Consider the following 26816-nt stretch of genomic DNA (forward strand, 5'->3'; position numbering starts at 1 on the left):
GGGGGGTGGCGGCTTCGATGCGTCATTGCCTGGTCCTCTGTATTTTGCTTTGAGCCCTGTGACAGATGATGACGTCAGGCGTCCAAGCTCAGGCACCGCCCATTCTAGAGAAGAGATGTTGCCTGGCCCAGAGCACCTGTTGTTCCCCTCCAGTGGTCCCTACCTTTTTGTCACTGCATGTCACACCCAACCAGCGTCTCAGCCTCGACTATGGCAAGCCCTGCTCATGTCACTAGTCTCCGCGGGCTGGTAGCCCAGAAAAGATGGCGGGGTGAACAAATCCATCTGGGTGCCCAGAGGAGCCGCCCACCCCACACTCGCTCTCCAGACCAGGTCTGGCTTCATGGGTGCGCACGCTGCAGAGTCAGGGCCCTGCCCTCGGAAGCACCCGCATGCTTGCCCCCGTGCCCTGCTGTCACCATCTTGAATCTTAATAGTGTTTGATCCAGAGGCCCTGCATTTTCGTTTTAGGCTGGGCCCCGTAAGTTATGTAACTTGTTCTGCTTCAAAGCTGCCAATCCCTAGGTTCTCAGGTGCCTGAAACCAACCAGAGTTTCCATAAAGCAAGGGGCTGGCCAGCCACAGAGCCCTCCAAACAGGGCACCCAATCTCTAGCCCTGGAATAACCATCCTGTAGCCACTTCCTAGAGGAGCCTTCAAGAGCGTGACCCCACTTGCACAAGAGTGGGTTCACTGCACACCCCTTGTACACATGCATTCTGGGCTAAAAACTCCCGGGAGGCACAGGACCCAGGCTGGCCTTATGGGGGTCCCTGGAAGCGGCCTGTCCCGAGCAGGACAAGTTTCCACAACATATTTTTTTTCCCAGTGGTGGAATAGCTCCCGGGGTTGATCAAAGGTGATTCTGGCACACTGGCTGGCCCAGCTCAGCCGCATACCAGCTGTGTCTCAGTGGCCCTGGTAAATCAAGCCCATACCTCAAGCTGGTCACCCCGGGCTCGAGCTAGCCAACCTAACAGGGACCAGCCATTCCCAGCTGGGCTCCCGGACCTGAAAGGCCCTTCCTTTCCTGAGAAGGCTCTTTTGGGGTTTCAGGAAGGAAGCGGAGACAGAGAGAGGAAACCACAAATGCTTATAACTCTAATAACAGGATCACCTCTTGGTCGGCAACCCCCCTCGGCCAGACGCCGTGGTGACGAGGGAGGGGTTGGGGGCAGAGCTCCACACGCTGCATTTCATCCTGAAACCACCCAGTGGCTCTGAGAGAGGAGGCCCAGGGACGGAGACCAGCTGGCAAAGCTGGGTCAGGGATGCTCTGAGTCCCTCTGGCCTGGGGGGCCTGAGGCCACACGTTGGCCTCTGTAGTGCTTGGACCAGAGGAGCTGGCGGGGTCGGCCAGGGCCCAGTTCTACTCTGCCGACGGAGGTTTCTCTTGAAGGACACTGGGGAGCCCAGGGCCCAGCCAGCTCATCTGTCCCTGGGAACAGAGAACCCCAATTAGGAAGGGAAAGTAGGACAGTCTTCTTCTGTGTCTCTGAAGATGGTCTTGCAGAAGCATGGAAGGACCCAACACTGTGCACTTCTTAATCGAAGGGTGAGGGCATCCTCGGGTCGGAGAGGACTTAAACGTTGCATGTTTCCTTTTTCTGCCTGGACCCCAAACTTGGCCTCCAGAGCCTTTCCTTCTGAAGGCTAAATGTAAAGCCAGGAGGAGTCCCTCCTCTCTGCCATCCCTGACACCTAGCCCCATGTCCTAGCCAAGACAGCTGGCGACGGGCAGAGTCCTTGCTCCCCGAGAACGCGTGGGCAGTACACTGAGGAAGACCCAGAGACATAGGCATAAGCGCTCTGTCCTTTGTCGAACTGTGGGGACCACCCTGGGAGCCAAGTACACCCCCGTAAGCCTTCTGGGAACACTTAAGTCCTGGGCACTGCAGAAAGGATTAAGTCAACTGAGAAGACGCATGTTTTTCCAATTAGTTATAAACCACCCATGTTAGAACTTGCGCAAAACTGGCCACTGGCTTTCTTATTACCCAAGATCCCTTGCTTGGTCTTTCTCCATGAGTAAGTTCACAGGGCTTTCGGGCACATTTGGTTCTCAAGGCCCAGGACCATGGAACAAACAGGATGCTCGCAGAGAAATGCCTCCCCCAGACTGCTAAAGCCCCAAGTCTCATCTTCCATGAGCCATGCGGCAAGGGGGCAGATGGAAATCCAAACGTTTTTCTACCTCGGGCTCATTAACACATGCCAACGTGTGCAATTACGTTTATGTTGGAATTGGATATGCATTTGACTACATGCATACATTTTTTTTTTTTCAAACAGATTTTTTTCCCCACTGACATTTCTCTCTCATGCCAAGTCTGGTCCAGTCTGCCAAACTGGGGAGATCAAGAGCCCAAGCCAGTGAGCTCATTCTGAAAGAGCCTTGTCGCAAGCCAGAAAGGCAAAGAATGTGGGGAAAGCAGGGAAAACGCCATTCTCACGCCTACAGAGGCAAGGCAGGTCCTGCAACGGGTAGGGCAAGGGGAGGGAGAACGGCACCAAGACGAATCGGTGATCGGGCAGAGTTCAACAAGGTCACGCTTATTTCCATTCTGCTGATGAGGAAACAGGCTCATAGAGGCCGTGTGTCCCAGATGTCTCACACATGGGGAGTGGTGGGGGAGCTGGGATTTGAAGCCATGTTGTCTGGCTTAGAACCCTCCATCCCTTCCGTGGTTGTGTGTCACAGGTCCTCGTGGTGGCCAGAATTCTAGGATGCCTTCTCAAGATCCCCACCCCTGGTGTGGACACACAGTTCCATTATTCAACCCAACCCTAATCTACCCGTTGCTTTGAAGGGAATTTGGGGAGGTCATCAGAGTCCCAGACCAGCTGACCTCGAGGCAGACCAGCCTGACCTTGTTATACGTGTGCTTCCAACTGGAGCCTAGAGCACAGAGGGGGAAACTGGGGACTAGAAGCCGAAGAGGAATGTGACACTGTTTCCTTATACCACACACAAAATAGGCTTGAAGATGGGGGTGAGGGGATAGAAGGCAAAGAATGGGGGTGGTCTCTAGGAGTGAAGGGCAGCCCCCAACTTGCAGCCAGTGAGGGAACGGAAGCCACAGTCCTGCAACCACAAGGAACTGAATTCCGCCAACAGCCAGAATGAGCCTCAAAGTATACCCCCCCCCCCGCCCCCCAGAGCCTCCGGCTAATAGCTCAGTCAGCCCGACGCCTTCATTTCTGCCTAGTGAGGCTTTGAGCAGAAAACCCAACCATGCTGTTTCAGGTGGGCTGCTGAGCCCGTGGCAATCTGTTACGTGGCCTGGCGGTCCCTAAGCCATGGTCTCAAGCTATCACACCGGGCAGAGACTCAGAACTCTCCCGTGCCTCTCCTGGGCTCCTGGAGGCCCCACACTGCTCCATTGGGCTCCCAGCACGTCCTTCAGAACACTGGTCCTCCTCTGCGGGAACCAGGTGAGCACAGTTCAGAGGACCAGACTTGGAATTAGAAGATGTTTCCAGGGCCTCACCTGCCTTCTCACTGCTGACCTCAGGGCCACAGGACCCAGATCTCTGCTACCCGAACCACATGCAGCCTCTGCCCGCACAGGGCTGTTTACATTCAAATCCATTAAGGATTAAGAATTCAGAGCACCTGGGTGGCTCAGTCAGCGAAGCATCTTGCCTTCGGCCCAGACCTTAATCCCGGGGTCCTGGCATCGGGCCCCGCGTCCAACTCCCTGCTTGGCAATGGGTCTGTTTCTCCCTCTCCTTCTGCCCCCTGCCTGCTTGTGCTTGTTCGTTCTCTCGCTCTTAAATAAATAAAGTCTTAAAAAAAAAATAAAAGAAGTAGGAATTCAGGTAAGATTGCCAGACAAAAAGCAGGACACCCAGTTCAGTGCAAAAGTCAGATAAACAATGGACTGGGGCGCCTGGGTGGCTCAGTGGGTTAAGCCGCTGCCTTCAGCTCAGGTCATGGTCTCAGGGTCCTGGGATCGAGTCCCACATCGGGCTCTCTGCTCAGCGGAGAGCCTGCTTCCCTTCCTCTCTCTCTGCCTGCCTCTCTTATGATTTCTCTCTGTCAAATAAATAAATAAAATCTTTAAAAAAAAAATGGACAACTTTTTAGTGTAACTAAATCCCAAATATCCCACTGGACATACTTACACACCAAGAGTACTAGTTTACCTGAAATTCAACTTCACCTGGGCAGCCTGTATTTTTAATTAAAAGCCACTTCTGGGGGCGGGGACACCAGTTTTAGATCTACAGAAGAATCGTGACGAAAGTAGAGAGTTCCCAACTACCTCACCCCCAGATCCGTCTATTGGTAGGTGGATAGAACGTGGATCCTACGTTCTATGGGAATTTTTTGCAAACAGACCATGTCCAGACGTTATTAACTGAAGTGATTACTCTTTTCAGACTTCCTCTTGGCCTGTACCCTTCCTCCCTGCAGGATCCCACATGACATTGAACTGTCCGGTCTCCTTAGGCTTTGCCTGCTCTTAATAACCACCTGTGGCTGTAGTCCCAGCTCGTCCCGAGCATGACAATTTCTCAAGCGATCCTTGTTTTTGAGGACCTTGACAGTTTTGAGGAGTATTGGGCAGGGATTTTGTTGAATGCCGACCAACTGGGACTTGTCTCAGGTTTTTCTCATGATGGAAGACAAGGCTTGGCATGGGGAGGCAAGGTCGCAGAGGGAAGGGGTCGTTCTCACCACACCCAACCAAGGACAAACCGTACTCAGCAGGACTTACCATGGCTTGGTCACCTGGCTGAGGTGTGGGGGCCCAGGGGGCCCAGGTTTCTCCACTGGAAGCTACCCTCTCCCCTACACCTTCCCACCGGGTCCTCTTTGGAAGGAAGCCACCACGCACGACGCACACTTGGGAAATGGGAGGTGTCCCGTACTTGTCGGCTAAATTTGGCAACCCTACCAACAGCCCTGGATGCACGACAAGCACTCCGCAGCTTGGCGGGGCTAGTGGCTGCTGCGTGGGACCGCGCGGCTCTGTTGCAGGTCAAGGGAAGGCAGCGGGCTACCCAAACTCAGGCCTTCACGGACCACTGGTACTACGGTTCACTAACGTTTTTCCTTCAAACGGACTCACTTTTTAAACAGGAGAGCTGAGGGGCGCCTGGGTGGCTCAGTCGGTGAAGTGTCTGTCTTCGGCTCAGGTCATGATTCCGGGGTTCTGGGTTTGAGCCCCATGTGGGGCTCCCTGCTCAGCAGGGAGTCGGCTTCTCCCTCTCCCTCTGCCACTCCCCTTCCTTTTGCTTTCTCCTAACTTAAAAAAAAAAAAAGCGTTGATATCACTACCTTAGGACACCTCAGCAGCAGTGATCCAGCCCAGTTCCTCCATGGATGGGTGTCCCCCTCGGTCCTGGTCCCCAGGGTTCCCAAGTCCTTCCTTTGCCCTTCCTGTGGACTCCGGGGGGCCCGAGAAGGCAAAAGGCCCGAGCCGTCAACCAAGCTCGGGCAGCTCTGACTTCCCCCCAAAGTGTCCCCAGCCAGGAAGCTGTAGATCTGGGCCTGCTACACCTGGCTGGTTATAAGACTCACCCGGGAGCTTTCATGCTTCCGTCCTCCTGAGCCCTGCCCACACGAATTCTGATTAAAGGTGCGGGGAGAGACAGGTTCAAGGCAGCCCAGGTGGGGCTGATAATTAGCCACGTGCGATGGTCCTGAGGCTCCCGTGGGGACGCCCAGCCTGGGCGGTACTCGGAGGAAGTCTTGGCACCCAAAGGCCGCACAGCTGTGCCCTGGAAGACGCCAGGGTGGGGTCTGGCCCTGGTTGACTTTCCAAAACAGGCCCCACCTATTTGATGGAAACGGCGGGGTCCACTTTCTCCCCATGCCCCGGAGAGGTAGGTGCCGACAAATCTTTCTAGAAGCTCCTTTCCTTTCCCTACTTGCTCAGGGGCAAGGTATGTCCAGTAGTTCGGTATTTCCATGTGCTAGGGCTTCGTTGTTTCTTCTTCTTCACCATCCTTGTCTGGATGTGTGGTCCCTTGGATCAGGGACAGAACCAGACGGCGTCCCTTCCGGGTTGTCACCCACCCATTGTGGGGGAGGAGCTTGGTTTCTCTAACGGAGAGGAGCGGCACTCAGGATGGGTTACACCCAGGGCCCGCCCACAGCACACCCAGATTACCTCAAAGATGAGATTTAGGGAAGATGTGGGGCCTCTGGACCAAGGGTCTGCATCTTTGCCTTTGGGACAGACATACACTTTTTGGGGGAACAGAGGGCAGACTGGGTAGGTAGAATGCCTCCCTCGAAGAGGTCTGACTCCTAATCCCCGGAACCTGTGAACGTTACCTTTGCAGACTTTGCAGATGTGATTAGATTAAGGCCTTGAGATGGGGGAGGCTATCCCGGTAAGCCCGACTTGACCACAGAGGTTTGTGGGGCTGTAAGCCAGAGAGAGGAGGCAGAGTGGGAGGTCAGCGATTTGAAGCATGTGTGGACACCGTGCTCCACAGGGAGCCGCCACATGTCTTTCGGTCACTGTGTGGGTCCCCAGAGCCTGGAACCCAGCAGGCACTCAGCAAGTGCTTAGGGGTAGAAAGACCAATGAGGTGAACATTTTTTGAGCACCCACGTGAACGAGCGATTTCACCTCTCAGATCCCAAGTCACCCCTCGGTACCGATGGCAGAAATAAGATTCAGAGGAGTGAAACCCACTCATCCAAGGTCACCCAGTTAATAGGCAATAGGGCAAGGGTCCAAAAGCTGAGCCACTGGAACCCATCCAATACTGTCCCCCACCCTCCACCCCCAAGATGGCTTGGCCACGATGGTCACAACTCCCAGGGTGGACAGCTGTGAGCTTCTCATGGCCTCAGTTTGTTCCTTTGCCTCCTTCTGTGGTTTTCCACGCCTGTCAGGAGGGCATCCCATCTCCGACAGCTCAAGGCCGCGGTGTCTGGGGCCGGCCAGCAGGGGGAGCCAGCACCTAAGTGGAAAGACCGGGAGCTTCCAGAATGGGTCTGAGGACTTCAGGAAGAAGGCGCCGGCCACCTCCCCTACAACGTGGGACATCAGCAGGCCTGTGTCACCTGTCTCTGCCACAGGCTGCTGGCTAGATGCTCTCCAGCGAGGGACTGCATCCCTTCTCCGGTGTGGGCGGGTCAGGGAGGAGGAAATGAACGTCCCCGAAGCACTGACACAATAAAATGAGGTAACATAGGGGAAATCTAGCGGACTCCCTGGCGTGCAACTCCTGGTTGAATTTGCATTTTTTTTTTTTTTTAATCAAGGGATGTTTACTGATTCCCATAGGACTGTGATTTCAGATTCTGCCCGAAGTGCGTACATTTGCCAGGCGAGGGAGGAGTGGGGGGGTGTGGCGCCCTGCTGTCTCTTTTCTTTTCCTCCAGCCTTTTTTGAATCAAGCTGTCTCTGTACTTCAGAACGCCCTGCTCTCGCCAACATTCTAGCGAGCACCCTCAGGCTGATTACACATTAGCCGGGTGCTCAAGTCAAAGGGTGCTTTTCGTTAGGCCTGGCCTGGAAGGGCTCCTTTCGTTGGGAAACTGCTGTGAGCCGAGGGTCAACTCAAAAGCATTGACCCCCACTCTGTCTTCTGACCTAAAAAGCGGCCATTCACCCCCCAATTTACTGACAGCCCACGTCGGTTTTGCAAAGGCCCCGCACGGGGCAGAGATAGATAAGCCACGATCACACCAGGGGAAAGCCTCCACTGATGGGTACCGAGATACCAACAGCCGATTTCAGAACAATGATCCCCACTGAGAAGGGGCATCTACGCCAGTTCCCACGAGCCCACTAGTGTCCTGTGAGGGAAGAACTAGCTCCACTTCAGAGACCTCCAAGTCCAAGGTTGGACAGGAAAGGGCAGGACCAGGACTGGACCCCCGGTGTGGCTCAGCCACGCTCTCCCTTATCCTAAGCGGGCAGGGGCTCTTGGAGACCTCCTCCTGCACCGGCTCCAACATGGCTACTATAATGTAGGTCACTGTAGCTGAGAAGTGCTTTTTTCCCCTCCTTATCGTTGCCAACAGGCAGCTGTTCAGTGATCTGGACTGTGGCCTGGGGGTCAGTGACACCAGCCCTAGCCCATTTGGTGGCCTGACGGCTCTCAGGGCCACACACTCATGCCTGCGACCCTGGGGATCTGAACGTCCCCCCACAGTGTGTCCATCCCAGCTCGGGCCCTCCTGCGGCATTAAATCGTAATGGAACCGGCCAGGACACAGCACCGTCGACTGCGTCACGGGGTCCCTGCCTCTCCTTCCTGCTTCACCTGATGCATCAGAACTTTGCGGTCAAACTTCAGCCTTACAAGAAGACGCAGCAGGAACGACAAGGGAACTCGGTGATCCAAAACCAGCTAAATGAAGGTGTCTGTGTGTGTGTGTGTGTGTGTGTGTGTGTGTGTTTCTTCTTCTAATGTAAAGCAGTTCCAAGAAAAGTGAAGTCACGGCCTAGGGTGCTTATTTTCAGTTCTTAGAAAAGAGCACATTTCAAAAGGGAAGCTGGGTGACGGGAGCGCACACAGCCTGCTCTCATCTGGTGGGGAAGTGGGGGGGGGCAGGGTGCTTGCTGATAAACCGACTGTGATTTGGCTCCTGAAAACTAAAACCCCCAACCGAGATGCGTTTTCATTTAGCGATGTCAAGGAGGAAATGCTATGAATCGGTGAGAGCTATTAATATTTGGGGGAACCACAAGGGCTCGCACCCCCACACTGGGGCGGCAGGAGCCCCTGGGAGCCGCAGGCAGTCTGCGGGGACTGTCGGAAAAAGTGCAGGCACCCTCTGGTCCCCACCTCCCACACTGCTGACTAGAGGTCACCGCCCAGGCAACCCTATCAGCTAAATCAGCATTTCTCAACGGGGCACTATTTACCCAAGTTAGGTGAAGACAAACGCGAGGGAGATGAGAAAGTTCTGGGCAGCCCACTCCGTTTTCTAGCTGGAAAGCGGGTTTGGGGGAATAGGGGGGTGGCAAGGCTCAGGAGGGCAGACTTCTGGGCCGGGGGTCGAGGAGCCGACCACGCTCCCAGCTCGAGGACTCCGACTGGGAGCCCCACAGCAATTCTGAAATCATGTTTTAGGCCGAGGGTCCTGTACTGGAGATCCCATGGACTATGTCGGAATTAAATATCCATGTAATCAAAGCAACGGGTCCATGGGCACGGCCCAGAGGCCTAAGGAGACACAATAACTAAATATAACAGGGAATCCTGGATGGGATCCTGGAACAGAAAAAGGACGTTAGGAAAAAAAAAAAAGAAAGAAATGAAGGAAGTCTGAATAAAGTACAGACGTCAGTTAATAATAACATCTCCGTGGCGGTTCATTAATCGTCACAAATATGCCACGTTAATGTACGATGTTAATAATAAAGGAGACTGGCTGCGGTGCATGGGAACTCTATGTACTCTCTCAGCCGTTTTTTTGGGGATCTAAAATTATTCTTTGGAAAAAAATTTGTTAAAGGCAGTCAGTGGCTCTAAGAACTCTCTCCTCCTCCTAGAAACAATCACTCGATGCCTGCCATTTGCTGGGTGCATGGACGTGTGATTTCTGTGCATCCTCCTTTATTCCTCATATCGGCGCCGGGGGCTGGGGAAAATCTGCATTTTTGGGAGATGAGCTAAGTAAAGCACAGAGACGTTAGTTAACTTGCTCACAGTCACACAGCACACTTAACGCCGTGAGAAGGGCTCATGTTCAGGTCGGCGCCCTGCAAAGTTACTGATAACAGCAACCGGGCCTGAAAAATCCCAAACTTTGAACAGCGGCTGGCTGGAAACCAAGCTTCCAGCAGTCCATGAACTCAGACCAGTAATAAAAGACAGCGGGCGCTTTCCGATTTGCCTTGCCTTTAGAAGTTTAAAAACATAAAATAAAATAGAACTAGTATCGGGGGCGGGGGGATGCCTAGCATATCCAAAACACCAAAAACGCTGGCAATACCGGATGCTGGCGACGATATAGGATAATGAACGCTCTCATACGCGGCTGATGGGAGAGCCTGGCGGGGGGTGCAGCCATTCCAGAGGACGGTGCTAAAGAGAGCACGGGTCCCCTCTGCCACATGCCCATGTTGAAACTTAACCCTCAGTGTGATGGTATCTGGCGGTGGGGCCTTCGGGGGGTGACTAGGTCACGAGGGTGGAGCCCCCACGGGTGAGATCAGTGCCCAGCAAAGAGGCCCCAGAGAGCTCCTTACCCCCTCCACTATGTGAGGACGGCCATCTACGAACAGGAAGAGGCACCCTGAATCTTGGCATCTTGGACTTGCCAAAGCTTCCAGGACTGTGAAAAATAAACGTCCGTGGTTTTCAAGCCCCTGCCCCTAGTCTATGGAGTCTTATGAGAGCAGCCTGAGTGGCCTGGGACAGTCCGGCATTTTCTCCCAAAAGCTAACACAGGCTTCTGTGGGACCCCCAGGGGTGCTCCCTGGCATTTATGGCGGAGAAATGGAAACCTGTGTCTACCACGAAACCTGCACACACGTTTCTGTCAGCCCTATTAATAACTGGCAAAAACTGGAATCTAACAGGTGTCTTTCAATAGGTAAGTAAACAAATTAAGGGATATTTATGCAAGGCAGTGTTATTCAGCCATAAGAAGAAATGAGCACCAAGTTACAGAGACACACGGAGGAAGCTTAGATGCATACTGCTAAGGGAGAAGAGGCCGGTCCGAAAAGACGACATTCCGTAGGACTCGGACTGTGAGACATTCTGGCAAAGGCGAACTATGGAGACAGTAGAAAGATCAGTGCCTGCCAGGGGTCGAGGGAGAGGGAGGGCTTGGCAGGTGGGGCACAGAGGAGTTTCAGGCGGTGCTCTGATTCTGTAGGACACTGTCATGGAAGATACACGATATTCTGTCTTTGAGAAACTTGTAGAATCGGGGATCACAAAGCAAGAACCTGTTGAAAACTGCGGACTTTAGGTAGTGACACTTTTCAGTGTGGTGTCGGAATTACAGCAAATGTACCCCCCAATGCCAGGTATTAATAAAAGAACCTGCGGGGTGGGGTACACGGGAACGCTGTATGTTCTCCTTTTTTCTATAAATCTGAAGCTACTCTAAAAAGTAGTCTATTTTTTTCTAAAGTAGACTCCACACCCAATGTGGGGCTCGAACTCATGATCCTGAGCCAGCCAGGTATCCCCCCAAATAGTCTATTTTAGAAAGGGGAGGCGCTTGGGTGGCTCCGTTAGTTAAGCATCTGCCTTCAGCTCAGGTCATGATCCCAAGGTCTTGGGATCGAGTCCTGCATCAGGCTCCCTGCTCAGCGGGGAGTCTGCTTCTCCCTCTACCCTTCCCCTTGCTCTATCTCTCGCTCTCAAATAAGTAAATAAGAAATCTTAAAGAAAAATACAGCATATAAAATAATTTATTAGTGGTAGAAGATCAATAACCCAAAAAAACTGTACAGCAGTGTAGGAATATAATTCCTTGGTATTTACAATCTTGGGGAAAACGGGCACCGGTAAGAGAGCAGAAACCCATGCTGAACATAATTGCAACAAAAAGTCATATCGTCCAGAAAATGCTAGAACTCTAAAATCCTTAGGCAGTACCCCTTACACAGTGCCATATGTTGACTGTATTTCAGTAACACTGGAAGGGGGGTTAAAAAAGCCCCAAAACCCCTCACCAGGACATTGCTGCCTTGCGGCATCTCACCAGAAGCTACGAGGCCAGAAGTCTGGTTAATGCCCAAAAGTCATTCTGAATCTTGATTTTAGTTTCAACAAGACATTTTCTGAGTGTTTCAACAGCTCCAAGAGAGGAAGAACGACAGGCGTTAACCCTCGGTATCTCCAGGAAATGTACCTTAATGGCTTGGAGGCCCCGGCCACACAAAGAGCGAGCTGTCTTTGAGAGGCTGCTGGTGCCCGCAGCAGGAAAACGCTGTTTGACCTGCAAGCTGGACATGGAAGTTGTTGATGGGAGAAGAGGTGGGCCATGATGTCATTCCCATTTCACGCAGTCTGTTTCCGAGCCCACAACCACAGTTTAATCACTGCAGGCAATGAGCGAGATTCAACTTCGACATCGTAAAAACAGGGTCCCAGCGGCAACGGAAAAAGTACCATCACTTATAAGACTTGGAAAATGCAACATGAGATTTCTGCGTGCTTTAAAGAGCATTAACACACATAAACCAAAAGGGAAAAAAAAAAAGGAGTACACATCTGCTTTTCATCTACAGTCGTCAAAGCAAGGGTCATTGGGGGCTAAGTTAAGAGGAATGTCCTAGTCCATAGAAATCCCACCTCCGGACTCCTTGGTCAACCAAAGCAAAACTCTTAGAGAAACTTATGAGAAATGTACGGTGTCTTGGAGAAACTTCAGAGAAATGTACGCGGAATGCTACTTGTGAAATCTACATGGTGTAAGAACCTAAATTGTTTCAGAGTTCCTGTGGTTATAAGCAAGGGTTCCAATGTCATCTAAGGAAGATGCCTGTGTAAATCCGCCACTTCTAGCTCCCACATGCTTTCGTGGACGGGGTTATCGGAGAGATCTGTCATCTTCACAGCCTGAAGGCACGGCTCGGGGCTGCACGCCTGTACCACTCCCATTACCATCACATACTTCCCTAGAAGAAGAAAAGCCCAGGATGATGTTTGCATGGATACAAAACCAAATCAGAGACCCCCATCCTTCAGAGCTTAACTTTATCAGAGAAGCAAATCACACACACACACACACACACACACACCAAAAACCAAAAACCTACGGAGAGTAGATACCAATGTTTAACTCTGGCTTCTGGTTTAAAACCATAAAATAAAATTGCAGCAAGCTACCATCATGCATGAAACAATCGTGCCTAAGGAAGGGAAGAGACTCACAATGGAGTTAGGAGTTATAATTCTACTGTTCTAAGGCAGGGGCAAAACCCCCAAGCTTTTCTCTTATCTCTGTTTCTTGCCCAGACCCGCAGGGTATGTGGCTGATCTCTGTGTACGGGAGCAGTTCTCTTTCTGCAGAGATATCCCCAGATTTGCCCCAAAGCAAATCTGACTTTCCCTTGATGCCCAGAAGAGCTGGGCAGGCCACAGCACCCCGCCAGGCCACCCTGCTGTTCCAGCTGCCCGGGACCAATTCCTGCCACCAGCCGGGCACATGCTGGCAAATCAACTAGAGAACGAACAGGAGGCCATTGGGATGATCTCATGACATATTAACCACAACTCTCTTCCCATTCCCTTGGGGAAGTGGCTCTCCTTGAAAGCAAAACTTGGCCAGGCTTAACCACACAAAACTCAATTGTGTAAAAAACCCCAAACACAGCAGGAAGGGCAGGCACCCTGCCAGCCCCCACTGCATGCCCCTGCGAGGCTACTTTAATCACTCACACTGCTTCTAACAGCAGGGTTGAGTTCGCACGCAGGCCCCCCGGGCTCTGGCTGAAGGCAGGCTGGCAAGCTGACACCTGCCTCTTTGGACGGCTACCCCTTGCACGATGCACGATGTAATTTGGTTCCTCTGAACCCACCTCCAGATTCTACTTGAGCAAGTAACGTGGGGCTCCTCGGTAATAGGAGCGAGTGCTAAAACTACACTTTGCCAATACCTCCCAAGGGACTCTCCAGTGCTGGTAAAGACAGAACCCTCATAAAAAGAATGACTGAAGACCCAAGGAAGATGAACAAGTCCAAGGAGATCCCTGCCAGGGGAGTGTAACAGGATATCTACACAAGGGCACAAACGGCTAGAGGGATGAGCTAGCTGGCATGAACTTGCTTCTCCGGCAATGAGACAGTCTGGTTAGGAGGGTTCATCCTACCCACACCCTCTCTGCCCCTGGCACTGTCTCCACACTGTCTCCCTTCTCCTGCCCCACCACAGCCCCTCCTTTACACCAGGCCTTCATCCGCTGGCCTGGACCACACCAATCGTTTCCAGTAAGTCCGCCTCCAGCAGCTTCCTCTTCACAGATCCACAACTACCCGCACCCCACTGGGGCCGCGATTTTCCCCAAATGTGGCTGCCGCCTTCCAGATACTTGAATTTCTTATACTTTCCATATGTCATGAAATCATCCTCTAGTTTTTTGAACCATCTGAAAATGGAAAAAAAAAAAGGCTCGTGGCCGTTTGGAGAGGCAGCAGCCTGTGGTTTGCTGGCCGTCTGCTTCGCTAACGCCACAGCGGAGCGGGCGGGGAGAGGAGGCTGAAGGATGGGGCCAGGCGTGGGGCGAGAAGGGAACAAGCGCCTAGGGAGGACAGCACAATGTCTTGAACCTCACTGTGAGCCGGGCGCTGTGTTAAGACCTTTTTTTTTTTTTTCCCCAACTGAAGCCACACAACAGGCCCCTTTCTGACCCAGGCAGGACAGATCCAGAAAGGTTAACGAAAGTGCTCCAAGGAGGCTCAACGGGTAAAGAGCAGAGCTAGGAATTCAACCTCAGGCTGAAGACAGAGAGGTCAGAAAGAGTCCTGGTCCTCCAGTTCTCAAAGTGTGGCCCCAAGGCCATCCACATGGGCGACACCAGGGACCTGGTTTAGAGAGGCAAATTCTCAGCCTCACCCAGACCTCGGGTTGTAACAAGCCCTCAGGGTAAGTCTGAGGACCTCGCTGATTTAAGAGGCAAACATTTGATAACTATACACTCTAAGGCAGTTCCACGAAGGGGAGGTGCCAGAAAACTTCCATTCCTAGAAGTCACGGAGGGCTTCCAGGAGGAAGGCACACTCGAGTCTAGACGTTAGGGATGCAGAGGCTTCCTCGTAACAGCGTAACAGCGTTTTCCAAGACTTGATGGGGGAGGGAAAAAAGGTGACCCGTGGGGGAGGGGCTTGTTACAAATACCGATGTGGCGGGGGGGTCCTCCACAGGAGATTCTATCTAGGGGAGCATCTGGATCGTTCCTCTCCAACGACTGTGTAATATTCCATTTGTAAGAGGGCTGCAGGGGAGGCTAATCAGCGGGTCAGCCTGGCCGCGGGCGGGCAACAGGACGAAAGGGCACCGCGGCGGGCGACCGGCCGGGGACCCGCCAAGGCCCCGCCCTCCGGCCGCCCACAACCAGGGTCAGCTCCGCGTCGGGACCGGCCGTTACCTGGGACGAGGCAGGGCCGCCCGCGCGGCACCCGCTCCAGGCCGCACACCGAGAAGGCCCCGCTGGGGTCCCGCAGCCGCGCCTCGCCGCCGCCCGCCGCCACCACAGTGCCCTGCATCCACACGGTCACCAGCTCCAGGGACCCGCGGCCGGTCGCCGCCCGCGACAGCCGCCACGCACCCGGGCCGCCCTCCGCGTCGCGCCGCAGCTGCTCCGCCAGGACTTTGAGCGGCGGTGACCGCGGCAGCCGCACGGCCGCTGAGCCGCCGCCGGTAGCCGAGTCCCCAGCCGCTGCGGCCGCCGCCGCGGCCGCCATGCTGCCCCGCCTCCGCTTTCCCGCCAACTTTGATAGGCAGCCGGGCCCGGTCCGTAGCCACCAATCAGAGACGCTCTGGCGGAACGGAGCAATGGTCGGCGCCGGGAGGCGGGGCTTCCCGGTCTCGCGGCCTCCTCCAAGCCTTCAGGAGTGCGCATGCGTGCGTCAAGTACATAAACGTTCCCAAACTGAATGGGCGAAGCGAATTACCAGAAATACAGAAATGAACGAGGGAGAAGAACTTGTTTCAGCTCATCTCAAAACCTGATGTGCATGCAAGTCACCCGGACAATGTCCGTATTTACGTCGCCTCGCATGGCGGGATTACTCTGAGGCTCATCAATCCTAGTCGATACTGGAAGGAACAGTAGCGGTAGCCCATGCTTTTTGGGAATGATGAAGAACCGAGTCAAGGGAGAAGGCTGGGATGAGGGACAGAGACGGCGGCCAAAACTGTCCCTTTTACTACTATTTTGATTATTGTTTTATTATTTATTTTATTATTTTATTACTGTAAAAGAAGTGCACATTGTAGGACATTTAGAAAGGGAAATCTGGAATCACCCAACAAATTGTAAAAATCAGAGATATCCACTGTAAACTTTTGAGTATAATAACATCCATATCTAAAAATATATATACATATATATTTTTGATTTACAAATAACGTTTTCTGGGGCACCTGGGCGGCTCACTGAGTTAAGCCTCTGCCTTCGGCTCAAGGTCCTGGGATCGAGCCCCGAGTAGAGACCTCTGCTCGGCAGGGAGCCTGCTTCCCGCCTCTCTTTCTCTCTGCCTGCCTCTCTGCCTACTTGAGATCTCTCCTTCTGTGTCAAATAAATAAGTAAAATCTTTTAAAAAAAATAACATTTTCTATATTTCTTCACTTAATAGTAACATGTTCCCATAACAACAAATATCCCTCTGGTTCCTCTCGAACGACTGCATAATATTCCGTTTGTCAGATACCTGTTTAAATGCTGTCCTATACAGTTGGACGTTAAGACCATTTCCAGTTTTTCATTTTATGAAATCCCTACTGTGAACCTACTTGGACCGGAATCTTTGTACATATATTTCAGATAAGTGCCTAGAAATTGAATTTCTCCCTTAGAACTGTATGTCCCCAGGGGCACCTGGGTGGCTCAGTGGGTTAAGCCTCTGCCTGCGGCTCAGGTCATGATCTCAGGGTCCTGGGATCGAGCCTCACGTTGGGGTCCCTGTTCAGCACGGAGTCTGCATCCTCTCTCCCTCTACCCCTCCCCCTGTTTGTGCACGTGCTCTCTCTCTCTCTCAGATAAATAGATAAAATTTTTTTTAAAAAAGGAAAAAGGAAAGCCAACCGTTCATGTGTGGTGGGTCCCCCCTGACCTCCTCCTAGGCACCTAAAGGCCAGAGAAAATCGGGAAAGGAGCTGGGATAAAGGCAGAGGCTCCCACGCCTCTTGTCTGAGCCTGGGAATTTCCCACCATTCTCTTGGCCTTCAAGTTTACACAAACACACACACACACACACACACACACACACACGGGCACACAGGCACACACAACCCTCAAGCTCCAGTGACCTTTCCAAAACACCAGTCTGAACATATCAGTGCCCAGTTTAAACCTCCTGATGGGTGTGATCCATACACCTGGAATACAAGCATCCTGGGGAGAGAGGGCACCCCACATGGAGAGCCCAGAGAGGAGAGAAGGAGCCGGAAGCATGGCACAAACTGCCAGAATTTCAGGATGGCTGGGAGGCGGAGTGCCAACGGAGGAGCGGGGAGGAGACGAGGCTGTACCCACGTAACCTCATTTCTTAGCCCCATTTTTCAGGTGATGAGAAGGAGGTTCAGGCCAATGACAGGTCTGAGGCCACATGGTCCGTGCCAGGTAGAGTCAGGATTCATATTCATGTCCATCGGACCCCAAACTTGATGCCCTTGAACCACTCGTGTCATCTCATCGTGCACACTCCCTCCCACCTCCCCCCTCGAAGATGCCCCCTCACCTCGGCTCGGGCTGTCCTTGGCCTGACGTGCTTTCCCCCCAGTCTCTCCCAGCTGACCCTGGCTTAGTCACCAAGTGCCCGCTGCCACTGAAACCTGTTCAGGGAGACTTTCTTGAGCTAACGATGGGAGTCAATCCCTCCATTCCCAAGCAGTTTGCTGACACCCCAATCCAAGGTCTCTTCTGACCCTTAAGGCTGGGTCAGTCTATATTGTGGAAGCTGCCCGAGGTGCCCACAGGACATCAGCAGCATCTCTGGCCTCCACCCGCTATGCGCCAGGAGCCCCCTCCTGGAGTCGTGGCTTCTAGAAATGGCTTCAGACGTCGTCAGTGTCCCGGGGAGGCCTAGATCCCGCCGCTCCCCCAATACTTGCTTTACTCTGTCTTGAACCATAATCATGGGCCTGTGTCCTCAGAAGCTCTGCCAGGGATCCAAGCTCAGAGCCCAGCTGTGCCAGGCAGGGAACGCTCGTAGAGCAGTAAAAAACCTGGTCTCCGTGTGTTCCAGTGAATGGGCCGATCCGATTTGGGTCATGGCAGCCACAGAGGAAGGTGGGCCCAGAGTTTGCCAGATTTGATTTTTCAAGATTGAAAAAAAAAAAAAATGCTGGCAACGTATTCAACTCTAAAACAAACGACCAAATAAAACCTGTCTACGGGGGACTCTGACCCGGGAGCAGTCAGTCTGCAAACTCGGTCTCTACAAAGCAAGCTCTTCTCCAAGTTCCCCGCGGGGTTGGGGTGCAGGGGGGAAATGGATGCCTCGTGTGTTAACCAACGTGCAGCTCCTTGGAACCTCGGGGTAAACGTCTAAGGGCCTCTCACATGTCACCAGCTCCCGGTGTTGCAAAATCGTTGTCTTCACTGCCCTTAGTGCACAGACCACGGGGGTCCGTGGACCCACGCCGGGCGAGCCCTCCCTCCATGGGAGATGATCTCCCTCCCTACCTGCCACCCTCAGCAGGGGCCTGAAGCACCCACCCTGAGCCCCTGCTTCTTAGCCAGATCAAAGACCTTGGGCAGGGAGTTTCCTGCCACCTGAGGGCAAAGGTAAGACAAGGGGATTTCCAGGCCTTGATCTCACATTCAACCTACCCATTCACCAGTTCTCGGGAGCATCAGGCCGAAATGCAATGCGTCTGGGTGAACAGAGACTGAACCCAACCGCCCTAAGGAAAGGACTTTGTTCTGGAAGGATATTCACGCAGTAGCTTCTTCAAAATTAGCTGTCATTAGCTGTGCTTTTATTTACTAAGAGCAAAGCACCAGGCCACGTGCTTCAAGGGCAGAGTCTCGGTTACTCCTCAGCACTGTTCTAAGAAGTCTTTTATTTTTTAAAAATTTTAAATAATCAACCAATCCATCAATTTTAGAGAAAAAGAGAGAGAGAGAGAGGAGAGAGAGCACGCGTGCATGAGTAGGGGAAGGGGCAGAGAGAGGATCTCAAGCAAACTCTGCCCTGACATGGGGCTCGACCTCATGATCCTGAGGCCGTGACCTGAGCCAAAATCAAGAGTTGGGCCAACCAGATGTCCCAGGAAGCGTATTTCGTTTTCTCTTTTCTTTTTCTTTTAAGAGTTTGTTTATCTAGGGCAAAGAGAGATAGTGAGAGAGGGAACCCAAGCACAGGGGAGCTGGAGAGGGGGAAGCAGGCTCCCTGCTGAGCAGGGAGCCCTAGACAGGACTCAATCCCAGGACCCTGGGATTACAACCTGAGTCAAAGGCAGACGCTTAAGCGACTGAACCACCCAGGCGCCCCAGTAAGTCCATTTTATAGATAAAGAAACTGATCCTTGGAGAGGTGCTGTGACACAAATCCCCCACCCCCACACACAGAGACCAAAGACCACACAGTAGTAAGAGGTGAAGTCCGGGATTCTGATCCCCAAATAGAACAAAAGGTCCCTCTTGGGTGTCTTAATAATCAGGCCCTCATCAGACCCACTATCCTGGGTCATCCAGAATAGAATTCCCTGAGGAACTCAAGAAAAGAAGGGATGGAGGGAAGGAGGGAGAGGGAGGGAGGAAGGAAGAAAGGAAGGAAGGGAGGAAGGAGGCCAGTTCTATAAAACAAACAAATCTTGGATTTTAGTTAATGAGATGCACGCCAAAAGATATAGGCCAAGAGGGGCCGTGTATGGACGTCTCCAACTCACGTTGAACGGGTGGGTGCATGGAGGGAAGGACAGGTGGGTAGGTCTGGATTAAGGTGAGTAAACTCCAGAAGGTCTGGAGGAGCCCTGCACAGGGGTCCTATCTCGGGGAAGGGGACTGGGCCTACGTGCTCCCTACTGACCAGTCACTGGACAGGGGGTTGTGACTTAGGGCCATTCCCACAGACGGACTCCGCTGGGCGCCATCAGGTGCCAACTCAGCCAGCAGCTGGGGAGTGAGCCCCTCGGTCCTGAAGGCAGGTCTGATGCCTCCCACCTGCCCAGCAGCTGGGGAGTGAGCCCCTTGGTCCTGAAGGCAGGTCTAATGCCTCCCACCTGCCCAGTTCAGTTCCCACCAACACGCATGCCTTCGTTCGACAGGCATGTCGGAAGTTCAAGCCCCACACCGGGTGTAGAGATAATTTAAAAATAAAATCTTCAATACATAAATGAAAAGGAAGAAAGAAAAAGTTTTATCAGGCACGTTCTGTGAGTCTGGTACTGTTACAGGTCTTTGCACGTAAGCCTCTTGACGTCTCTATGGGGTGGAGAAAATCACTGTGCCCGTTTTACAGATCAGAGGGGTCAAAGAATGTACTCGAAGGATACAACTCGTAAGAAAAAGGCAGGATGAGAGGCCCTGGGAGGCTGGTTCCAGAGCCTGTGCTCACACCTGCTATGCTGTCTCCCTCATTCGTTCACTTGTGTCCCAGATCCCGGCCACTGGAATCAAGGGGGGTACTCACTGGGCCGGAGCTTCAGGAGCCCTGGGGCTAAGTCTCTCCCTACCACTGCCCGGGTGGGTGGCCTTGGGCAAGACTCTGTCCCTCTCTGAGCTTTAAGTTTCCCCTTCTGTGGAATCAAGGAGCTTCCTTGCAAATGGGACCTCAAGTCTACAGCCAGACTTGTTCATGAATTTCCCAGGACTCCAACCTCTGGTGCCTCAAAGGAAATCACCTCTCCGCATGCCAACCCTGGCTGGTGACCCCCTCAGCGTAGGCAAAAATACAACCAAAGACACACAGGAACCACTCCCCCCTCAAAAAATAAAAATAAAAAACAAGAAGTGACAATTACCAGGCACTTACACGGTGCCTCACATACAACATCTCATTTCATCCCCACGATAACCAGTGAGGTACGTACTCTTGTTATACCCATTTTACAGATGCAGGACACTGAGGCCCAAAGAGGTTTACCTCGCCCAGGAGCAGAATCATGCACTTTGACTGTACCTCACCCCGCCTGTGTTCCCCGTCCCGGGTATCTTCCCTCCAGAAATGGAAACTTAGGTTCACGCCCAAAATACGGGTGTTTATAACAGTCTGATCATGATTGCCCTGAACTGGGGACAACCCAGAGGTCATTCAGCAGGTGCATGGAGAAACAAACTGTGACACATTCACGCCCCGAAATACTACTCAGCAAGAAAAAAGAACAGACGTTTGATAGACACAGCAACTTGGGACTGGGTACAAAAGAAACCAGACCCCACTGTGGGATTCCACTTACGCGACATCCTGGCATGACTAAAACTATAGGGACAGGAAACAGATCAGTGGTTGCCAGGGGCTGGGGGAAGAGGGGACTGAATAGAGAAAGGCATAGCAGGAGGGCACTTTTTGGGGTGATGGACTTATTTTGTGTCCTGGTTTTGACTGTGGTCGTTACACAAATATCTACCTGTGTTAAAATTCATAGAACTGTGTGTGTGCGCGCACGCACGCACACACACACAGTGCAGCAGCATCCTGGCCCCGGGCTAGATGCTCGGTGCACATGGCAGCAGGCTGCCTCTTCTGTTCATGGGCTCTGGCCCAGCCAGAAAACCCCACTTCCTCTTCAGGGGCTCAGCCCAGGGGACCAAGCAAGTTCAATTGCGTATATGTTAATGCTTCTAGAGTGAGTACCAGGACTGGTGAAAATGTTCTGGAACTAGGTAGAGAGACAGCAGTTGTACAACACTGTGAATGTGCTGAAACCATTGAACTGTACACTTTAAGATGGTAGACTTTACATATATAAATTTCAACATTATTTTGGGGTGCCTGGGCGGCTCTACCGATGCCTTCAGGTCAGGTCATGACATCAGGGTCCTGGGATCGAGTCCTGCGTCGGGCTCCCCGCTCAGCGAGGAGTCTGCTTCTCCCTCTCCCTCTGCTCCCCACCCCCAGCACCCTGGCTCTTGCGCTCTCTCTCTCTCAAATGAATAAATAAAATCTTTTTTAAAATCCTCCATGATTGGGGCGCCTGGGTGGCTCAGTGGTTTAAGCCGCTGCCTTCGGCTCAGGTCATGATCTCAGGGTCCTGGGATCGAGTCCCGCGTCGGGCTCTCTGCACTGAAGGGGAGCCTGCTTCCCTCTCACTCTCTCTGCCTGCCTCTCTGCCTACTTGTGATCTCTCTCTGTCAAAATTAATAAATAAAATCTTTAAAAAAAAAAAAAAAACCTCCATGATTTTTTAAAAGGGGAAAAAAATCTCAAACCAGAAAAAAACAATATATCCAGAGAACCCTATACCCTTAATCTACCCCCAAGAAACCAGGCTTCACACGAGCTCAAGTGATGCGGCCAAGGCCACACAGCCAGTATGAGGGTGACTCTGAGTCAGTAGGCTTCCATGCTTGAATCCTTTCCACTGGACATCACATGACAGGGTAGGTTGAAGGTCACCCCTGCCCCCCAAAAGTGACGCTTATTACTTGGAAGCTATTACCCGGAAGCCCTGGGCAGCTGCTTCTCCTTTGCCATGAAAGACCTCAGATCAGTGTAGGTGTGGCTTGGAAGAACACATTTCCCCACACCGAAAATGGGGACAGAGTCCCGTCCAGAATGCCCTCTCCCCTGAGTGGTGTGACCTGATTTATGTGAAAATCCTCTCAGGTGTTTAAATGGGAAATCCAAGGGCGCCTGGGTGACTGAGTCGGAGAAGTGGCCGACTCTTGGTTTCGGCGCTGGTCGTGATCTCAGGGTCGTGAGATCGTGGGGGAGCTCCATGCTTAGCAGGGTGGGGGGGGGGGGTTCTGCTTAAGGTTCTCTCCCTCCCCCTCTGCCTCTTTCCCCTGCTTGTGCTTTCTCTCTCTCTCAAATAAATAAAAGAATAAGAAACCCAGGCCAGTATTTTGTACTTGTCATGGACCTCTTTTCCCAAAATGATCACACTTCTGTGAAAGTGGAGCTGTTCGACACGGTCGAGAACGACCAATGTCCTGTGTGTTTGTACAGAAAGAACAAAACAGCCTGAGCGAAGCAGTGGGCAGGAATGCCTTAGATCGGGGGCAGGCAGGAAAAGGGGGGCACATGGGATGTCAACACGGGGCCCCCCAAGGGCAGCAAGGGCTTGGGCTTAGGAGGCTCGGCTGCCCATGGACAGACAGGACGATCTCTCCTCCCACCCCTGACCCACTCCCTCCCGCCCCACCCCCTCCAAAGCCTCAAAGCAGTTTCTCCAAATCTCAAGACCTCAACGGCCAGAAAGGGGGTAGTTTCCCAACTGTGCTGGGACTGTGGTTTTCTCGGGGGCCACGACCCTCATCAGAGGTTCACCGAGGCATAGAGCCCGGCTCCTCACCTCTGAAGGACTCCGACTTCACCTTGCAAAACAGCGACACTCCTGAGCGAACCCAGCTGGGAATAAAGGAAGTTGAGTCAACCCTGAGAGGTTCTTGAAAAACCGCTGTATTCAGGTGCTCCCAAGGGCCGGAGACAAGTCTGCCTGAGCCTGGGTTGGGCGCCAGGTGCTGAGCCCTCCCCACCCCCGCCATCCTTGGGCACCGGTGGGCAGGCGGCTGGCTGCAGAGGGCTGGGCTGCAGACCACTGGGGCACTCTCAGGAAGGCACTTCCGTCCAGGCACCTGCTGGGCAGGAGGCTTGGGCAGTGGGAGAAGCTGGGCTCCAGGAGAGCCTCTGGACAAGGGAAGAAGAACCCCATTGTATGCAAGCATTGCTGTTTGCAAGGAATTGACTGTCCCTCCTTCTCCCTGCAACCCCCATCACCCCCCAAGGGAGGAGATCCAGAGTGCCCCGTGCTCCTACTGCTCCTGGCCTCCATCCTGAGCTCACGCTGTTCCCCAAGGCGCAGAGTCTCTCCCAGTCTGTCCCCAGACATGCCATCTCTGTCCCGCCCCCACACCTTTGCCGCTCAGTCCAGTCCATCCTCAGTCCAGTCCATCCTGCCAGAGACCCTTTCTTCCTTGGGCTGGGAGGAGGCCCCCCACCCTGCCCCCCCACGTTAGGGTGCCTCTGAAGGGCTGGGTGGGGCAGCGGCTCCAAGGCCAGTGCCTCCTTGATTTGAATTCCACCCTGACCTCCTTCTACCACGTACGCCTGAGCAAGTTCCTTCATGGGACTCAGTTTCTGCATCTGCAAAATGGGGCTGAAAGTCTAAGTCCCGAGCACCGTGGGGCAGTTGCAAGTGAAAAGAAGGTGCATTCGCTCATTCAGCTCCTGGAACATGAGGAGCAACACCAAGGGTGAGATGGTGTATTTCCAGGTGGAACAGAACTGGCTTGGGGAAGCAAGCATTCTTTGATATTTCTGCCCCTGGACCCCTGTGCTAACCCAGGGAAGCACATCTGGGTGAATGAAAAGGCTGGTGCCCAGCAGGAGGACTATCCCGTTCATGGCTGAGTCCCCAAGGTGTCCCCGACGGACGCACACGTGATCGCAAGGACTTCCTTGCCTGCCTTTACAGGAGGAGAAACTGAGGCCCAGGCCCCACACACGGATATACTATGGGCAGGCTCCTTCGCAAATCTTCCTCTGGCCAGCTGGGACCTTGAGAACGGGTCCCCCAGATGCACCCACATTTCCTGAGGCGCTGCACCCTCAACGGCCCTGCTAGCCCCCACCCTCCCTCAGACCCCCCCCGGCTGGCTTCATGCTACAAATACCACAGCCAGTTGGGCCGGCAGCTGCCACGAGGGCCAGATGGCCTGCCTTCATTTACATCCCCTGCACACCGTGCAGCCAGAGGATCAAGAAGGGGAAGCCACAGGTCAGACCGAGCCTCGGTCGCAGTGCCTGCTGCCACTGCCGGGCGGTGGGTGCTGGAAACTAGACCATGAGGTTTACAGGAATCAGGGCCTCTGAGCAGCACCAAATGTGAAAGCAAAACTCACACATGCATGCACACAGAGTAACATACATGTGCATCACACACACACACACACATACGCGTGCGGACACATACTGATGCCTGCGGGCACACACGGGCAAGGCCTGCACGCTCCTCCCCCTGTGGACCAGCCCCATCCCAAACGGCAAACTCTTACCACCCTACCCACCGGGAAGCCCCCCACCCTGGCCATCACAGCTGCTCAGGAGCAGGGGGAGACCTGAGAGACAATCACAACCAGAAAAACAGCTCGTGTCCTCCAGAGGGGGCTCGTGGCCAGCTGAGCACAAAGTAGGTGCTCAGGAAAAGCCTGTTGAGGGACTGAAAGCAATGTTCACTAACAAACCGGAGGCTTTGTGTTTACAGGTGGAAGGCCGTGGAGGCTCCCAGCTCCCACGGGAGGCAGGTGGGCTCGCATCTTGCAGAAGAGGAAATAGAGGCCCCAGAGGTCTGGTGTCTTGTCCAGAGCCCCGAGATCTGCACATCTTCTACCCCTAGCCCTGCGTGTCTGCAAAAGCAGTGCTGTCCCCGGGGGGATGCACCCTGGCCCATGATGCCCCACTGATCCTGGAAGGGTCCCCTATGGGCTGGCATCAGGAGGCCAGGGAGCAGGACCCCAGCATCTGCACGGTGGGGCTGAAGGGGAGGGGACTTGCCCAGGGTCACCCAGTATGTAGGGTCTCTAGACCTGCTGTAACAAATTATCACGAACTAGGCAGCTTAAACAAATAGAAATTGGTTCTCGCACAATTCTGGGGGCCAGAAGTCTGAAATCAAGGTGCTCATGGGACCATGCTCCCTGTGGAGGCCCTGGGAGAGACTCCTTCCTTCCCCCTTCCAACCACTTGATTCCGATCTCCTCTTCCGCCTCTCTGTGTCTGTGTGCCCAAATCCCCTGCCCTTCTCTTCTAAGGACACTGTCACTGGGTTTGTGCCCCACCCTAAACCAGATGTTCTCATCAGAAGACCCTTAATTATACCTGCAAAGACTTTTTTCCCCCCAAATAAGATCCCATCTACAGAGTCTGAGGGTGTTGGATGTGAACTTATTTATTTTGGGGACACTATTCAACCCACTATATTTGATGAGCCTGGGCCAGTACCAGGCAGAGGCCCCCACATCCCAGCCCTTATCTGGGATATCATTAACATGACTAGAGGTGGGACAAGAGACATATTTTGGAGCCTCTCAGCATGGCTCGGAATCCTGACCTTACCTCTTATTTGCTGTGGGACCTCAAGCAAGTGACTCACCCTCTCTGTGCCTTGATTTCTTCACATGTAAAATGAGGCTAAGACAGTTCTCATTTGGAAACGGAAATTACATGAGTTGATACCTATAAAGCCTCAGAAAGTGCCTGCCTGGAACCTAGAAAGCTCTCAATAAATATTTGATAAATAAATACATAAAATCATGTCTGGCACAGTTGGGTCAGTAAATGCTAACTATTATCAGAGGGAGGTGCTGGGGAGGAAAAATTTTCCTCTTCTTCTTAAGGTTCTTTTTGCTGGTCTAAGAATGAAACTGACAGATCGGAGGAGAAAATCCAATGTAATTACACACATGCAGGGGACCCATGAGAACAGGAGGCCCAGGGGCAGTCAGGCAATTGAGGCTTCGATGGTATCTAGAGCTGAGGAGACAGGGGTGGGGCTCTGGGGCCTCAAAGGGAAGGAAGACAATTCACAGAATGATGAAAAATAGTGAATGTTCGGTAAGTATTGGCGGGGCCACTCAGGAGCAGTGGGACACGGAAGAATTTTAATCAACAGACTTTTGCCACCTTCCTCCCTGTCTACCATCATCTAGTTCCTGTTGTGGGTATCCGTGGGGACAGCTCCCTTCCTACAGCAGGTCCTCTGTCTAAATTCTTTCTCCTAAAAAAATAAAATTATTTATTTATTTTAGAAAAACAGAGTGTGTGCACAAGTGGCAGGGAAGGAACAGAGGGAGAGGATGGGAATCCCACGCAGACTCTGCGCTGAGCATGGAGCCCACCACGGGGCTCAACCTCACGACCCTGAGATCATGACCTGAGCTGAAATCAAGAGTCAGACGCTTAACCCACTGAGCCATCCAGGCATCCCTGTCTAAATTCTTTCAGACAGCTAAGGGGGAAGGTCAAACTTCCTTCCTGAGCCTCCTGTTTCTTAAAAATAATCAACCTAAAATCATCTGTGTACCACAGAGGCACACCTTGAG

General features: G+C 52.9%; 1 protein-coding gene across 1 annotated transcript; it reads right to left on the reverse strand.

The window, feature by feature from the left end:
* Positions 1–11355: 11355 nt before the first annotated feature.
* Positions 11356–15361, reverse strand: RMI2 (RecQ mediated genome instability 2). The gene is made up of 2 exons (XM_045993110.1): positions 15033–15361; positions 11356–12563 (listed from the first exon to the last, which is right to left on the reverse strand). Exons 1-2 carry the CDS (start codon positions 15346–15348, stop codon positions 12415–12417), a joined length of 465 nt encoding a protein of 154 aa, XP_045849066.1. The 5' UTR covers positions 15349–15361; the 3' UTR covers positions 11356–12414.
* Between the last annotated feature and the right edge of the window lie 11455 nt (positions 15362–26816).

This window comes from Meles meles, chromosome 21, assembly GCF_922984935.1.
Source record: "Meles meles chromosome 21, mMelMel3.1 paternal haplotype, whole genome shotgun sequence".
NCBI classification, from domain to species: Eukaryota; Metazoa; Chordata; class Mammalia; order Carnivora; family Mustelidae; genus Meles; species Meles meles.

What these genes read in the sequence shown, in the direction of transcription:
- RMI2 (XM_045993110.1), bottom strand. Translation starts at nt 15,348, where the DNA reads ATGGCGGCCGCGGCGGCGGCCGCAGCGGCTGGGGACTCGGCTACCGGC. An exon ending in GCGGCCCTGCCTCGTCCCAG is followed by an intron (nt 12,564 to 15,032) that starts GTAACGGCCGGT and finishes TTCTTCTTCTAG; the next exon opens with GGAAGTATGTGATGGTAATG.